The sequence below is a fragment of the Lepidochelys kempii genome, chromosome 11 (assembly GCF_965140285.1).
Source record: "Lepidochelys kempii isolate rLepKem1 chromosome 11, rLepKem1.hap1, whole genome shotgun sequence".
In the NCBI taxonomy this organism is placed as follows: domain Eukaryota; kingdom Metazoa; phylum Chordata; order Testudines; family Cheloniidae; genus Lepidochelys; species Lepidochelys kempii.
Genome location: NC_136390.1, coordinates 38,469,585 through 38,488,282, shown reverse-complemented (window position 1 = coordinate 38,488,282; position 18,698 = coordinate 38,469,585). Strand labels below are relative to the sequence as shown.

The window sequence follows — 18,698 nt, the reverse complement described above, 5'->3', positions numbered from 1 at the left end:
CTTCCTTGCAGCCTTTGGAGAAGCTTGCACCTGCACTAATATGGGAAGCAGTGGCATGACTTTAGCCAGCGTGGATGGCAAATGATGCAGAGTTTAAGGAAGGGAAGGTGCTTTGCACTCACTCCTTTCACTTGCACAGCTGGGGCTGGATCCTGCCCTATTGAAAATTTGTCATTTTGACTCCAATGGGAGGAGGATCAGACTTCTGGTCGCGGTCACCTATCATCTAGCCCTACAGAAGTAGTCAACTCAAATATATTTATAGCGTGTTTCAGTATAAATACTTACAGGAATGCACTCTTGTGCATTTGGGAAAATTTCAAACTCTTTCCCCTCATTTAGAGCTCTCATTAATTCTGGAAAGTAAAGTATACTTTAGCCTGTTTCAGAGCCATGTACTCTGATCCATAACACACTGTTAGTTTTATAAATTTATATTTCTGTTCCTTCAATAGACATTCTGCTTCTACCATTTCAGATGAAGAAAGCTGGTTCCGAGAGCAATTGTAACATTAACACCTGCTGTGTGAGGATGATCTGTTCTCACACTTGCTGCGTTTTGTGCTGGTTATATGCACAAAATGTCCATTTTTATGAAGCATTTTTCATCCCATTTATATAAAGTTTAGACATATATTATGCGCTTATAATTCCATGTGGTGCAAGGCTACAGAAAAAGACTAGAACTAAGAGCAATTAGGTCTGTGTTCTAATCTAGGTTCAGAGTGGGACATAATTTATTTGAGTCACTGACTTCAGCTTCTTGTGTCTCATTCAGCTCAGGTGTAAAACGGGACTAAATCCTACTGAGAAACAGATGCTAAATCCTAAGGTTTATCTTTCCAGCTATATAAATTACAAATATTTCCGAATATTGCTCACAGCCTGACAAATTAAGGATAAAATGAGCTATTTTGCATCAAGGGGACAAGAAGTGCAGCAGATGCACCCTTATATATCATGCTCTTATTATGATGGATTAATGAGAAGAGATTACATAAAAAAATGGGTGTTATTTTTTTAAATAAATGAAATTAAGTGTGGCCAAGTCATATGCTTTACTGTTGAAAGGTAATGGCAGAGCACAGACATTTGGAGCAGACTTTAATCTCTCAACACTAAATGCGAACCAGGCATCATCATTTTGGATTTTGCAGGGTTTAGTTTGTTGCCAGGGAGCTGATACTGAAAGTTAAAAATTACTTTGAAGAGGCTTTGCCAGTGGAAAATAACCATCTCTATGCAATTCCTATTCAGTTCCTTTCAAACAATTTTTATACACCACTTCTGAACTATAAATACATCGGGTGGCCTTTTAAGATGAAGGCTTAAATGTATTTTGTGGAATTTTATTTGTTGCATCTGTAACTAAGAAGAAAATTCCAGCAGCCCTTCTATTGTCAGCTATTTAGTTGCAAGAATTTAGGACAGTTCAGACGTAAATCTTAAAGGTCAAATCTGCAAGCTATTTTTAACCACTCCCAAGAGCTAAACATGTTGCTCTCTTGGAGGATTGGCAGATGTATAGTAATTTGACTTGTGAACCCCAGTTAGAATATTAGAACTATTGTCATTTTAGCAGAGAAGTCCAAACACAAGCTACCTACGAGCAGTAAAATAATTAACTGGTAGGTATTGCAATGGACAGTGACTCCTATGAACTGGAACTGCTGAAAGATGACTAGTGAGATTAGGACCATTACTTCATTGGCAATCAGTTTAATAGCAGTAGATAAAAAGATCAGACATAAAGAGAAGAGATAAAAGAACAGCATTTGGGAGGGGAAAATATTCCTAATTTGAGCTCTGGACATTTTTTCTAATGGATTCTCTTCCCAACCCACACTAAGAAGAGAGTGACTTATTTTCACGTTGGTTTAACAACACGTGGGACCTGAGTTCTCCCTTTGAAACATGCCTATATCTTCCATTAGCAGAATCAATGACAGCTGTTCATGTGTACCAAAGGGAAAATTATCCTGATTTGAAAGTATGTACTTGGAATATAAGTACTTGATTTTGTACCTCCCAATGAGCCAACAGCTGTCATAGATTTTATGAGTGTTAAGGGAGTTGCTCTATTATTGCTTTACAGAAAGAAGAGAGTAATTGAGTCCACTAATCTTTTCCACAGCCTTGTGACTTCAGCCAGTATTCTCTGGATCACTATCACACCCCCCTTACCCTTTTCCAGAGTCGGGCGGAGAATTGTTTTGGATGTAATTAGCTACGTGCAGCAAATGGTATTACGCTCCGTGACTGCACGTAATATTTTTTGCCTCTGTTTTTATTCTCATTAACCTTATAGCAAGGGCCTTAACCAGGAAGAAGAGGCCAGACAAGGAGGGAGAAAATTTGTTCTTCTTAACCTCTGATGATAGGACAAGAAGCAATCGGCTTAACTTTCTAACTGTCAAGGTGGTTAAGCACTGGAATAAATTGCCTAGGGCAGTTGTGGAATCTCCATCATTGGAGATTTTTAAGAGCAGGTTAGACAAACACCTGTTACGGATGGTCTAGATAATACATAGTCCTGCCATGAGTGCAGGGGACTGGACTAGATGACCTCCTGAGGTCCCTTCCAGGCCTATGAGTCTATAATTCTATGACTTAGTTTAGGAAAATAAGAACTGCCATACTAATCTTAACAATGCCATCCAGTAGCCTGTCACTTATAGTGTGGCCAGTATGCGATGCTTCAGAGAAAAGTGTAAAACGCACATAAAGGGTAATTATTCCATGGGAAAATTTCTTCCAGCATTGAAGCTTGTTGCTTTTCAGTAGCAATTGAGGTGTATGGTTTTGTGGATAATTTCTTGTTCATTGGACACACTGTAGTAACTGTAGAGAGAGTACAAACGATAGCATGCCCTCAAGCTTTAGGCTGATACTTATGAGTTTGCAAGAGTACAATAAGGATCATTCACTTTTGCTTTTATTATACAGCGAGATGGTCCTGAACTGGACTATTGGATCCAAACCCCCTTGATCTTTGAGAAGATCTGGATTTGGATCCACGCTTTGTGGCTGAGATCCCTCTCTACAAAGTACATCCAAAGTAGAACTTACTTCAGACCATGATCTGGATCTTATCCTTACACCTCAGGCTTCTCTCTTGTTATATTTGAGAGTCTGGCTCTTCACAAGCAAGCTGTCATAAGAGACTGGGAAGTTGGGACTTTAAATAAATGCAACCTAACTCAGAAACTAAAACATTTAGCAAATTTATAAGGCTGTTTTGTGCTCTAAGCTTGTCATATAAATCAACAGAAATCAAATGAAACCCATCTACTGAAACTGTGGTGTTTTGCACCTGGATTTCTCCTGGGGGTCTCTGTGAAAATCACAGAAACTCATAGTCAGACCATTCAGGTTTTCTAAAGGCAAGACCACACCCCAGGACCCAGCCCTTAATATAGAATAGAATATTAATATAAATGTGAGTAATGCAGTGAAATGAAATCTATGTCCATTCAAAATTTTAAAAGATTCTAAACAATTGGTTAAAATTTCTCCAGTATGTTTAGACTGATTCTGTTTATTTATATAGATGTACTGTAGTTCCAATTGTTTGTGAAATAATCAAGTAGTAAAGACTGGTTGAATTTTAAATCTAAATATACAGGGCACCAATCAGCATAAGTGTTTTGATTCCTTAATCTTATGAATTTATACCAACTGAAGATATGGCCCATGATGTTTTCATCTGACCGAGATCTTTAGGGGCTGACGTGAAAACTTTATACTGTATTTCACTGGCATAGACAAATTCTGCTCACCTTGTTCACACTACTACCATTGACAATCTAATGTTATGACATTCTTTTTTTTTCAAAAGACCTTTTCTATGCCTGATAAAGAAGAGCAAAGAGCACTGATCAATGGCATCTGCCTACTTTTTGTTGTTGTTGGAGCTGTATCATTTTTCACACAGTTCCTGCAGGTAATGGCAATTTGTTAAACTTCTGCTTTGCTAGTTTCTTTTTCTGTTCATGTCTGGCCGTGTGTGCATGTGTGTGTTTTGTATAATAAGTGTATTTGTTCTTATGCATACCAGGGATACACATTTGCAAAATCTGGTGAGTTGCTTACAAGACGGTTAAGGAAAATTGGTTTCCAAGCTATGTTAGGGCAAGAGACTGGTTGGTTTGATGACCACAGAAACAGCCCTGGTGCCTTGACTACAAGACTTGCAACAGATGCATCACAGGTTCAAGGGGTAAGAAACCACATATTAGGAATTCTTTTGCTCCATGCTAATTGCTGCATTACTATGGTATGTGATGTCACAAGAATTATATAGTGTGTAAATAGTAATATAAATATATATCTAATCTCATGGTTTCTACTTTCACTTGGTCTAGCTAAGCCATTTCCAATGTGTGCACTGTCTATCATAGACTGGCACAGCAATTAGTTACTCTCCATATAAAGAACTAAATGCAGAACTAGAGCCAGATCCTGCTGTCCATTGTACCAGTGTAAACAGATCAATGCCATAAAAGCCAGTAAAGTTACCACAAGTCACTAATATAACAGAAAGAAGCATTCAGGGTATAATCTTTAATTTCTCATTCCTGAAGGTGGAATTTTGCCATAATCACTAAATGCATATTTCTGAAACATATCACAGTCATTTTCAACCCAAATTTATCAATAGTAATATCATTGATTAAACAGCATTTTCGGACTGATGTAGAGTTTATTACATGTGGCTGTTGTGATTTATGCTAACAATCCACTTCAGAAAAACACTCCCTACTACTACATGGTATGTCATTTTGGGATCAGTCTCAGACTGGCATGGACTAATACTGCAGATGTAATGCTCTTATTTTGGGGGAAAGGCTGCCTGTTAGCACCGTATTCTAGCACCCCCTACTGGTTGAAGGTGTGTGCTGCTGAGTTATGTGTGTGGTCAACCTTAGCTCTGATACTTGGCTCTAAAGCAAGTAATTTTGTTTCTACAAACACAAAAAGCAATGTATGGACTTTTTTTGTTACTGATATTTAACTGGTTATAGGAGTTTTGCTGGACTTTTTTCCTCCTTGGAGTTTTAAGGAATTTAAAATAAGAATGAGACAGAAAAAAGAAAAAGTTGCAGCCTACGGCTTCCTGTCAGCAGCAAGCAGTTGGCATTTCCCCAGCACCTCAGAAAGCAGCAGCCATCTCCCTCCCCCTTCTTACAGTTACCTTAAGTTGCAAACACTTACAGGTTCCATTTTAATTTGCATGCACAGACTTCTTAACACCAACTCTGCCTTACAGTAGCTGCATAAGAGAAGGCTTTATTCCAGGCTAAAGCAGTATTCTCTGAAGAGTCCAGTTACTGCACTCTACACAAATAACAGAGCTGTGAATGACAAAGCCAAAAACTTTTCCCAACTCTTGGGTTTAGTTTCAGTTCCGTTATTAATAAGAGGTCAAATAATGGAGCTCAACTGGAATTTATTAATCAATGATGATTAGTGAAGGATTAACACAACACAATACAGAATATAGAAAGGAAAGCTATGGTTATCAAACCAATCTGGAAGCTGGACAAGTTACTGCAGCTCAATTCACTCCTAAGTCCCAGAAACTCTGCTCTTTATATACCAACTTGTTCAAGACAAGGAAAAATCCTTTCCCTTTTTGATCTAGTGGAGGAGATCCTTTTATGCTATTTCAGTTTACCTAATAAATGAGCTAAAGACATCTGTAATTTATGTTCTTTTATGGTATCTTAGCTTATCTGTCCTGATTATAGAAAACACCTGTGGCAACAAGTAATTCTTAATAAGCTAAAGGCATCTCTCAGTGGGTCATTATCTCATCAATCACTGCGACATTATCTCATCAATTACAAGTGGACCCCTACTGGACATCTGGACATATTCTTCATAGGTCAACAGGCTCAGGGTAAAAATATTATACACATTCCTCCACTTGGTCACACACTAAATTTAACCTAAATACAGAGTCTCTAGAATCATAGGTACAAAAACTAGAATCATAGATACAAAACACTTAAGTTTATGCACAAAGGCTTATGGGGTTTTATATACAAAGACTCACAGGGAGTTTGATTCATTTGCTAACAGTCCAACCTTTTCTACCTAGATTACCAATTATGGCAATACTAAACTACTTGATTAGGTGTTTATATGAGGTTCTAGTTAATGCATTCAGGAAGGATTTATCTTGTTTTAACAAAATATGCAAGCAACAATACAAAATGAACACAACTAAACCTAACACTATTTGTAAAACAATTAATACTTTAAAGGTAACTTCTCTCCATATAGTAGAAATAATTAGGTCCAAGTCACCATTATATATTAAATCTTCTACATCTGTATACATGTTATTGCTAATTTGAACAACATGGGTATTTTTTCAACTAGTAATGCTTTTATAGTTAAGGTCAGTGGATCAATAATATGTAATTTTCAAGATTTTTTTATTGGTTGGGTTCACTTCGAATAATAGTTTCATTCTGAAAGGCTAGTACAGGAATAATTGTAGTTTGGTCAATAATATAACATGCATGAGGGACAAAATAAAAATTTGGATTGGTGACATTGCATGCAAGATTTTCGTACATATTTTTTTTATTGTTAGTTACTACATAATACAGCCCATCAATGTGGTAGGCCATTTTACTGCTGGGAGTCACCACCTGGTGAGTATCACAGGAAAGGAGACAGTGGCGGCTAGCTCATCTGTCTTGTTTGGCTGGGTCTGGCTGGCATGACCGCAGACAGGCGTTGCGATGTTGAAGACATCATACCTACATAGGTAGTAATAGCCCTTTTGAGGAGCAACTAGCCATAGGCAGTGCCCACCAGGTTTGTGTTGCTGAATAAAGTACCAGCAGATCCACATAGATATAGGTGTTCTTTGTAGATTCCTGTTTTTAGGTAACCTTCTACTGTGCCTAATTTATTAAAGATTTTTATGTTTGGGTTTACTATTGGTAAAGATACCGTAAATACAGTATACATAGAATCCGACACTCAACAAGATTGTTTAGAATAACATGTGCCTTGATTAGGATGTGGTGTCACAGAGCCCAAATTTTGAAGAGTATTAAAAGGAATTTGTTTACATGATTTAACATATTGCCAATTCACAGAAGTTCCTTTTGTACATTTGGGACAATACCATTTATTTAGGTGTTTATTCTCAATAAGATTTGGCACTTTTCCAGCTTCAACATTTCTTAGTGTAGTGATTACCCTGTCCAATGCATAGCCGCCATAAGCGGTACAAATGATTTTCATTCCCACTTTGTTTTTTGCTTTCTTGTTATTAACTTTAACCAATTCATTGATTCTTTTGCCTGTCTGTTTAAACAAATGAGCAATGTCATGCATATTTAACAGTGTTCCTGTCTTCATTAGCTAGACCCTCGAATCAATCAGTCATTGGTGGAACACTGTTAGCCCCAGGATGTTTAATGTAGCTGACATGTCTTTTTTATGTTTTGAAAATCTGCTCTATTTTAACTGATATACTTGATTTTAAAAGGCCTAATTTGTTTTTGCTTTGTAACTAGGGCTGTCGATTAATCAGTTTACTCATGCAATTAACTTTAATCGTGATTAATTGCAGTTTTAATCGTACTGGTAAACAATGAAATACCAAATTAAATTTATTAATATTTTTGGATGTTTTTCTACATTTTCAAATATATTGATTTCAATTACAGCACAGAATACAAAGTGTACAGTGCTCACTTTATATTATTTTTTATTACAAATATTTGCGTTGTAAAAATGATAAACAAAAGAAATAGTATTTTTTATAGAAGTACTCTAGGGCAATCTCTTTATTGTGAAAGTGCAATTTACATATACAGATTTTTTTTATTACATAACTGCACTCAAAAACAAAACAATGTAAAATTTTAGAGCCTACGAGTCCGCTCAGTCCTACTTCTTGTTCAGCCAATCATTAAGACAAACAACTTTGTTTACATTTTTGGGAGATAATGCTGCCCGCTTCTCATTTACAATGTTATCTGAAAGTGAGAACAGGCATACGCATGGCACTTTTGTAGCTGGCATTGCAAGGTATTTACGTGCCAGATATGCTAAACATTTGTATGGTCCTTCATGCTTCAGCCACCATTCTAGAGGACATGATTCCATGTTGATGACACTCATAAAAAAAATAATGTGTTAATTAAATTTGTGATGCAACTCCTTTCAGGAGAATTGTATGTCCCCTGCTCTGTGTTTTACCTGCATTCTGCCATATGTTTCATGATATAGCAGTCTCAGATGATGACCCAATACATGTTGTTCATTTTAAGAACACTTTAACTGCAGATTTGACATAATGCAAAGAAGGTACCAATGTGAGATTTTTAAAGATAGCTACGGCACTTGACCGAAAGTTTAAAAATCTGAAGTCCCTTCCAAAATCTGAGAGGGATGAGGTGTAGAGCATGCTTTCAGAAGTTTTAAAAGAGCAACACTACAATGTAGAAACTATAGAACCTGAGCCACCAAAAAAGAAAATCGACCTTACGCTGGTCACATCTGATTCAGATGATGAAAATGAACATGTATCGGTCCACACTGCTTTGGATCATTATCAAGCAGAACCCATCATCCACATGCATGCACGTCCTCTGGAATGGTGGTTGAAGCATGAAGGTGACATATGAATCTTTAGTGCATCTGGCACGTAAATACCTTGCAATGCCAGCTACCATGCTGCCATGCAAATCCTTGTTCTCACTTTCAGGTGACATTGTAAACAAGAAGCAGGCAGCATTATCTTCTGAAAATGTAAACAAACTTGTTTGTCTGAGTGATTGGCTGACGACAAGTAGGACTGAGTGGACTTGCAGCTCTAAAGTTTTACATTGTTTTATTTTTGAATGCAGTTATTTTTTGTACATAATTCTACATTTGTAAGTTCAACTTTCATGATAAGGAGATTGCACTAAAGTATTTGTATTCAGTGAATTGAAAAATACTATTTCTTTTGTTTTTACAGTGCAAATATTTATAATCAAAATAAATATAAAGTGAGCATGGTACACTTTATATTCTGTGTTGTAATTGAAATCAATATATTTGAAAATGTAGAAAACATCCAAAAATATTTAAATAAATGGTATTCTATTATTTTTTAACAGCACGATTAGTCATTGTCATAACCATACAGCTAAGAGTAGCCTAGAATTCCTCCTTACCTGTAAGGGGTTAAGAAGCTCAGCTAACCAGGTTAGCACCTGACCAACAGGACCAATGGGGAAGAAGATACTTTCAAATCTTGGGAGGGGGGAGGGTCTTGTTTGTGCTCTTTGTTTTGTGTTGGGGTTCTCTCTTGGGATTGAGAGGGGCCAGACAGAAATCATAGAATCATAGAATCATAGAATATCAGGGTTGGAAGGGACCCCAGAAGGTCATCTAGTCCAACCCCCTGCTCAAAGCAGGACCAATTCCCAGTTAAATCATCCCAGCCAGGGCTTTGTCAAGCCTGACCTTAAAAACCTCTAAGGAAGGAGATTCTACCACCTCCCTAGGTAACGCATTCCAGTGTTTCACCACCCTCTTAGTGAAAAAGTTTTTCCTAATATCCAATCTAAATCTCCCCCACTGCAACTTGAGACCATTACTCCTCGTTCTGTCATCTGCTACCATTGAGAACAGTCTAGAGCCATCCTCTTTGGAACCCCCTTTCAGGTAGTTGAAAGCAGCTATCAAATCCCCCCTCATTCTTCTCTTCTGCAGGCTAAACAATCCCAGCTCCCTCAGCCTCTCCTCATAACTCATGTGTTCCAGTCCCCTAATCATTTTTGTTGCCCTTCACTGGACTCTCTCCAATTTATCCACATCCTTCTTGAAGTGTGGGGCCCAAAACTGGACACAGTTCTCCAGATGAGGCCTCACCAATGTCGAATAGAGGGGGACGATCACGTCCCTCGATCTGCTCGCTATGCCCCTACTTATACATCCCAAAATGCCATTGGCCTTCTTGGCAACAAGGGCACACTGCTGACTCATATCCAGCTTCTCGTCCACTGTCACCCCTAGGTCCTTTTCCGCAGAACTGCTGCCTAGCCATTCGGTCCCTAGTCTGTAGCTGTGCATTGGGTTCTTCCGTCCTAAGTGCAGGACTCTGCACTTATCCTTATTGAACCTCATCAGATTCCTTTTGGCCCAATCTTCCAATTGGTCTAGGTCCTTCTGTATCCTATCCCTCCCCTCCAGCGTATCTACCACTCCTCCCAGTTTAGTATCATCCGCAAATTTGCTGAGAGTGCAATCCACACCATCCTCCAGATCATTTATGAAGATATTGAATAAAACTGGCCCCAGGACCGACCCTTGGGGCACTCCACTTGATACCGGCTGCCAACTAGACATGGAGCCATTGATCACTACCCGTTGAGCCCGACAATTTAGCCAGCTTTCTACCCACCTTATAGTGCATTCATCCAGCCCATACTTCCTTAACTTGCTGACAAATCCATCTTCTCCAACCCATCCCAATCCAAGTCTCCGATATTGCAACCAGTATAGGTAAGCCAGGCAAGGCGGATTAGTTTATCTTTTGTTTTTCTTGTGAATTTTCCCTTTGCTAGAGGGAGGTTTATCCCAGTTTTTTGTAACTTTAAAGTTTTGCCTAGAGGGGAATCATCTGTGTTTTGAATCTGATTACCCTGTGAAGTATTTACCATCCTGATTTTACAGAGGTGATTCTTTTACCTTTTCTTTAAATAAAATCCTTCTTTTAAGAACCTGACTGATTTTTCCATTGTTTCAAGACCCAGGGGTTTGGGTCTTTGATCATTTTGTAACCAATTGATTAGGATATTATTCTCAAGCCTCCCCAGGAAAGGGGGTGTAAGGGCTTGGGGGGATTGCTGGGGGATGGGAAACTCCAAGTGGTCCTTTTCCCTGGTTCTTTGTTAAATCACTTGGTGGTGGCAGCATTACTTAAACCCAAGGTACAAGGGAGAATTTGTGCGTGTGGAGTTTTTAACCTAAGCTGGTAGAAATAAGCTTGGGGGGGGTCTTTCATGTGGGTCCCCATGTCTGTACCCTAGAGTTCAGAGTGGGGAGGGAACCCTGACAATCATGATTAATGAAGGACATAAATCCACACCGTGTAGAGATCAAGCACAGGAGTTTATTACGTACAGTGATGATGGAGTGTCACCTTGCTTATTAGGCTCAGAGACACTGTCAATCAATTGATTACAATGGAATATATGGATTTTTCATGGGCAGGGGAAAGTGATGGGGTAGGCAGTCCCACACCCCCAGGTAAGTTTAGCTGCAAGACATGATAGCACAGTAGCCAATGGTTAAAGGTAACATAATGTTTCTGCCCATGGTCTCAAGTTGACAAATTAACATTTAACATTTAATTAGTACTTTAATAAAATGTATTAGTATAAAATATATATGTTGAATTCTGCTTTGGGGTTCATAGGAATGAAGTAGCTTCTTTGATTGTCCAACAGATACATATCTAAGGGTAAAAGCAAAGAAACAGTTAAAGTATATGGCAATAAAGATTGTCTTTTAAGTTGTTTATTTGTGTTTAAGGCAGGCATTGGTTCCTGGGAAAGGGAGGTGGGAGGAGGCCATATCTTATACTGACATGCTTGTACCTTTTATAAACTCAAGGCTGGATGTGTGGGAAGAACATCTTCCTACAGAAGAAACTAACCCAACAGAAACAGGGCTTCTTTGTTTTATTTGCAACTTTGAATAAGACACAATTATTGCCTCCAACATCTGGCATTTTGCTGACCAGGCATATCTTAGCAAAAACAAAGTTATTTTTTGGTTATTTTGCTTTCTCTTAGCTAATTACTAGTTGCTAGGCCTCTGACCGCTTGACTAAACTCTGGACTTTGGGCCTGTACACAAATCCATATACCAGGTTATTACATCAGCAATGGATTTTAACCCTTCAATTAATTTTTTAATCACATGATTAATCATGATTATTTTTTTTTAAATCACTTGACAGCCCTATTTGTAACCCTTCTGTCCTAAAAATATCAGAGGAGGACTGAGTTTCCTGACTTTCAATAGCATCCCTTATTTGCTCATTGATATGCAGCCTATCTTTCAATTGGTATAGAAGTAGACAATCTAGACACAGTATTTTTACACGTTTCATTTCTGCCATATGCCAATGTAACAAGTTTAAAACCATAGATTTAGGCATAAATTGTACATTATTAACTAAAGTCCTGGATATTGAAAGAGGGGAGAGTCCACTCTTTGGTCCTGGTTCCACTTTTGGACATGATATAGGTTCTGTGCTTGTCGCAGTGGTAGTTGCTGCAAGCGGGTCTACTACCCTTAGGGTAATTCTTTTTGTTTCTGGTTCTGTGGGTCTTTTTCCCTTGGAGAAAACGTTAATACTTATTTTATAAAACCCTTGGTCTTCCTTTGTTACGGCCTTAACTAGCAGGGAACCATTTTCGGGTCACCTGATTTCTGCTTACACTGTTCATTGCATTTTGTAGTATGCTGTCATTGTTATTGCTGCTATTACTGACACCATGCTAAAAACAATACAAAATCCATTGTCCCCTAGAAAATGTAACAGAACATTTTTAATGTTTGTGATATTATGCATTACTAGTAATGACACGTTCTTTCTTATTGTCCCTCCCCCACTATAGATTTATAGACTTGAGAGACGAACCTCCTTTGCCACCCGTTGGGAAGCAGATCCATAGGAGCAGTGCCCGTATCATATTGCTTTCCATGGCTTCTCCTCCTGCTGGGGAGAGGGTTGTCCTTTAAACTGTTTAAGTTGATTAACATAATACATTTTCAATATCACTTTTATTTTAGTAACCCAAATTTCTTTGCGATGGCTCTGCATAGTCCCACTTATGGGCACTATGCAACCCTGTAGTAGAACTTTCTTCTAGCAGTGTCAGCTAGAGTTCTTTTGCATCCCCCACACAGACATTCTGAGGGCAAGGTTATTTAGAGAGCGGATCACCCTCACCCCCTCATATCCTTCAAACCATGTGTCTGGACGGATGTGAACTTCCCCAATCTCTTCAGAGTCGGAGCTTCTTTCTTGTTAAGATAGTTAGTATTAGCTCATTAGTATAATTAGTTCATTAATAAGTGTTTTTCCCAGTTCTGATTTAGGGAGCAACCAAAGAAGTTGAGGAGATGAGATTCAAGAAGCGTGCTTCTTGCCCGGCTGTCTTCCTAGCATCCAGTGACCGCATACAGTGCCTCAAGGGTCTGGGAGAAGGACACTTGCCTTCTTGGTATTTGGTGTGTTGAACCTATACTCCTAGAGCCCGCAAGGATAGGGAGATGCCCTTGCAGCTCCTTCTAAAGGAAGCTCTTGAGGCTAGATCCTCTGGACCCAATCAGGTGTTGGATCTTACGTCTAAGAGGCCAGTCTCAGCCCCTGTGACTGCCAATGGCTCCAAGCAACTGAAGGATCCAAGAAGCCACAAACCTTGTCAGGGCTGGATTTGGTTCCTCCAGCTCCCTCAGTCAAATCCCTGAGGCTACATATGTTCAAACTGAGGGCTATGTGGTAGGGTCTGACCACCCCGGTTTCAGAATAGAGATCAAAAGACAGTTCACTGGTGCCAGAGCTTGTGCCTTGCAACTAGCTGGCCCAAACAGAACCCTGTGGTTCCAACTTCCATTTGCAGATCCAGGAAGATGGAATTGATCAGCATGTCAGAACTGGGGCCATCAGCATCTTCAGTTCCAGCTGTTGCAGCACTAAAGAAAACGGAACATAGGGACAGAGCAGCCACTGTTAGCAGTGCCAGTTCCCACGGATCAGAACTATTGGGTCTTACAAGGCTGCTACAGTTTCAAAATGGCTCTAGCTCCAGCTCCAGGGAAGAGAGATGGATTTGTGTGTAATGTTGGATCCAGTGTGGTCCAAATTGACAGAACCATTGTCAGTTCCTCTGTTGATTCCGGTCAAACCCTTGGTTCCAGAGAGGTCTGTCACAGTGTCAGCCCAAATTCACTTTTCAACTCTGGTTCATGTGTCTGTTCCAAGTGTGTCACACAAGGTTTCTAAAAGGAGGCATGTTTCCCTGATCCCAAGGTCTTCCTCATCTCGTGTTAGGAAGAAAAGACAGGAAGGTGTTTCTGGTCTTTCCCTGGAACCCCCTACAGGGTCTCCACAGACAGATGGGTCTCCATACCTCCCTCTGGATCTGTTGTTATCCTCAGTGCACTCTAGCTGAGATCTAGACCTGGATCCTTATCATAAGAAAGTTAGAGGAAAATGCAGAGACCTCTAGTTCACTTCATACCACCCTATGGGATCTGCCTCCTGTAGGCATGTTCCCAAACCCCAGTTGCTGGAGAAATTGGCAGTTCTGGGGCCTGTGGTCTTATTAAGGGCCACCTCAGAAATTTTTCAATTATCTTCCATGTAGATGGCGAAGTTATATTTCATCTACACAGGATCTGGTAGTCCAGAGATCTTTGGGACCTGACTCCTTTGGATCTGTTGACACTGCAGATGATGATGCCTGAAATCCTGTCCAAGGAAGAAGATGATGTGATAGCTCCTTTCTTTGAGCAGGAGCATATGGAACCAGATTTTTAACCTGATATATCACTGGATAAGGACTCTATGCAGTTCCGCAGTTTGGTGGCTTGCACGGTGTCCACCTTAAATCTACCTGCAGTACCTATTAAGAGACTGGTGTTTGATATCCTTGGTGCTACTTCTAGGAGTTAAATATCCCTACCCATTTGGGATGGTTAACTACAGCCAGCTAAATCTATGTGGTCTGTTCCTTCCCCTTGTCAACCTGTTTCCGTTTAGGTTGACAAACTGTATTATGGGCACCTCTTTATTATTCAAAGATAAATAAATACATAAAACACATAAATATTTGGGCCAGATTTCGTGTACTGAGACACATGAGCAGCTTCCATGGAAGTCAAAGGGAGTCATCTAAATGGTAAAAATTCACCCCTAATTACATCTTTATATCTATTACCATCCTTAGGGACTGTTTTTCTTTACTAGTCCTGGGGAAGGTCTGTGGGTCAGGAAAACATTTAGAGATTGAGCCTCCAGTCTTTGTTTTGACAAAAATTCTCATTTGACTTCAATGGGAAACAGGACCGCTAGGCTGGGCTAATACCTTTGGAGTCAATCTAAACAGACTAATCCATGCCATGTTATTTTAATATCTAGAATGCTCTAAGTTTGATGGGAAGGTATTTGATTGTCTTTTGAAGCATATATGATGATTGATGTTACTGTGGGGATACAATTCAGTAATCTACTTTTGTTTTATTTTAAGGCTACTGGATCTCAGATAGGAATGATTGTCAGTTCCGTAACCAACATTGGAGTGGCCATTATCATTGCTTTCTACTTCAGCTGGAAACTAAGTCTAGTTATAATGTGCTTCCTGCCCTTTTTAGCCTTATCTGGAGCTGTGCAGGCTAAAATGTTGACAGGATTTGCCTCACAGGACAAGCAAGCTATGGAAATTTCTGGGCAGGTAATGTTTTTTGAAAACTAATTTTTGATTAGCAGGCATTTGGGGCGGTGTGTGTGTGTCAGTCATAGCTCAGGCAGTTGGAATTATCAGTGATTCAGATGCTATAGAAGTGGCAGAGACATACAAGGGGCAGTATTTCAGGCCACTGAAATTTCATGGAGACTTTCCCAGCTCTAAAAGTACTTACTACTTGGAATGCGACTTCCTCCTCAAAAAGGCTATGACCTCAGACAGTAAGATGTGAGTGTCTAATTCCAGTCTCTTTTATTGCTTATCGCTTTTAAAATGCATATCTGAAGGCACCCTCTGATGCTCTTTGTAGCCTATCAGCAGGACACCATGGTCATGTGCATTAAGAAATCATTGCATTCTAGAATTCAGCACTAATCCAGAAAACAGTACCTGCTGATTTTAAAGACAGCTTTATAGTGAGCTGTATTCTGCAACTGGATAGGCTAGATTTTAGGAGCCCACTGTTTCCACATCAGTTGGATTTTCTAAACTAGAACATCGCATAGTAAAGTCTTTCCTTTATAGAAGTAATGTAAACTTTTTTGGTTTGACTTTTTGTACCGTGCAGCTGTCTTCCTCTGCTGTCTCATTTTGATACCAAACAAAGAATACATTGCAACTTCAGTATGTGTTCTCCAAAATGTGTGACGGAAATAGATACAAGTCAAGTTTGTTAAGCAAGCCATCACAGGAGTGAGAGCCTTCACAGGGAGGAATAAGTTGTGTGTGCAGTGTTCCCTGACTGTCTGCCTTCTCTCAGGTGCTCCCACTCCCATTCTCTTCCTATTTCTCAGTTAGCAAACCTCCATGGTCTTTTGGCAATGAACATCTAGGGGCTGCTCCACATGTGGTTCTTAATAGAGTTCTCTGTGGAGAGGTTGTAGGCACTCAATCAGATCAGTAGTTACTCAGAGTGTCTCAGCCAAAGCCACTAGCTGCATTTGCTGGAAGACCTCTAGTGCATGTAGCAGCAGTTGTGGTGGGGAAGAGACAGGGAATGGCAGCTGTGCTTTCTCCCCATTCCTAGACAGAAACGGAGGTGAACAGGGCAGCTGCTCATAGGGTTCCTTGTCTTAAAATCTGTCACTGATGCTGCCAGCCACATGTTGCCAATAGCCAGAACTGGATCCATTTAAAAACATACCTGGTACAACTGTGGATCTGCTTCAAGAAAATGGGGACAGTTGGAGGTCATGGTATTAGAAACACTCCCCATTTAGTAATTGTGCAGACTTCCTTTTTACCCCTTATGCAGAGGGAAAAAGAGATTATGGAATGATTTTTTTCACAGATGTAGGCTTGCTGGCAGTTACACAGCACAATTCCTCCTTCTCTGGGACTGAGGCCAAACAGTTTGTCAGACAAACAGGGATATGCGGCCTAAATAAGTTAAACTATAGACATTAATGAGCTCCACAAATTTAGATTATTCTTATGTTAACAGAATTCTAGGAAAACTAAAAAAAAAACCACATGCCTGTATACAACATGAATTAAGATAATTAACATCTCATGGCGTTGATAACACTAGTTCAAACAAAGACACCCAAAGTCTAGGAAGAGTTAATGCTGACTGTTCTCTCATTCACAATGGCTAAATTATTTACAGCAAATGATCAATCAAAATACCTTCTTGAAATTGATGTAGAGATAGGAACTTGACAAATGGCCTGTGCATCAGCCATTACTCAATGGAATGACCCGGAGGCTAGGAAGAAAAGGGCATTCAATGCTTCAATGACTGATTATGTCTGGTGATATTTTCTAATTTATTCAGCAGCCAACCGTCCAAATACAAGAGGGTTTGTTTAAGTCTTTTCTACAATTGCTTCTCTGCCATTTTAAAATATAGAAAAACATAGACTGAACATTCAAGTTCTCAAGGCCTATTTATTCGCTCCTTCAAGGTACATGCTAATGCTCCAGGACTAATTCTACACACTGGCCTGGAAAAAATGTAATGGAAAATTGACCTAAATCATTTTTAAGTATTCATATTCAGGTCACCTCCTCTATGCTGCATGCAGAAAGGTTTCATAGGCAATGAAACAAAATTTAGTAGGAATATCTATAGATAAGAGAAGGCAAAACAGACTGAGCCATTACAAATGGCAAGGCAAACAGCAAGTACATTTAAACATGACAAACCTGTGAATTAAAACACACAGGACAAATGGGATGAAGCAATAAGCTGGTATAGCATAAATTCTGTATGCTGATTTTACTGATGAAAATATAGCTCCACTGTGGGTTGAGACAAACTTTACAAGCAACAAAACTAGATCCTAATCCTTACAATTAACAGGCATCTCAAAAAAGTTTCCAAAGCAGAGAAAAAGACAATGCGGAATGGATACCAGCTTCCTACACTGCATTATACAATTACACAATAGATTGTACACGCAGACAGACAAGGGATTACTCTATATCTACCCTCTGGCTGAAATCCTGGTTCCACTGAAGTTGATCAGAGTTTTCCCATTGGCTTCAGTGCAGCCAGGATTTTACCCTCATCTGTATGTTCCATCTAGCCACTTTTCTTGAACATGAACTGGCAAGGTATCAATGGAAAAGATTAAGTAGTAAATTCAGCTGCCTTTAATTTATAAAAGATTTTGACTCCAAAGAAAGAGAACTGGAGACTATCACCCTTTCCTCCAAGACCACTGGTGTAAGAAAAACACAGAAACAAAACAATTGAAATAAAAACATTCTTAAAAATGTGCAAACAAGAAAATAACCACTTTTTATCTATGATTAACACCAACATTCCCACAGGCCATATATTTTAAAATATTTAGCATTATGGCATATTCGGTGTTGCTTAGTTTAGCTAGAGATTGCTGTCTAAAATGCCATTGACAAGCCCATGGTCACACTTAGATATATGTTACAAATCCCTAGTCCTACGTTCAGCGGGACACAGATCTCCCAGCACAACACAATATCAGCATGGGAAGTTGAAGAAGACCATGTTTCAGCTGATGAGGGGGTCTGCCAGAACAACCATACCTCTTTGTTTGGAGTTGGACACATTCTATTATTAAGGAATAGTGGTGCCAATGACATATGCAAAGTGAAATTCACCCATGTGTGAGAGCCCAAGCAAGGCCATCTTCAGTATGAATGTTTTGCAGTAGCCTAGTCCGAGGAGGGTTGACTTCAGAAAAAGTCCTCTTTGAGGTTTGCATTCAT

At 39.4% G+C, this 18,698-nt stretch overlaps 1 protein-coding gene across 1 annotated transcript in view; it reads left to right on the top strand.

Moving 5' to 3' along the window:
• ABCB11 (ATP binding cassette subfamily B member 11) overlaps positions 1-18,698 on the top strand; it is a 69,397-nt gene that overhangs the window by 43,594 nt on the left and 7,105 nt on the right. The window contains exons 20-22 of the mRNA XM_073304739.2: positions 3,839-3,943; positions 4,058-4,219; positions 15,288-15,491. Of these exons, the coding sequence (XP_073160840.1) occupies positions 3,839-3,943; positions 4,058-4,219; positions 15,288-15,491 (471 nt within the window). The remainder of the gene's footprint in view (positions 1-3,838; positions 3,944-4,057; positions 4,220-15,287; positions 15,492-18,698) is intronic.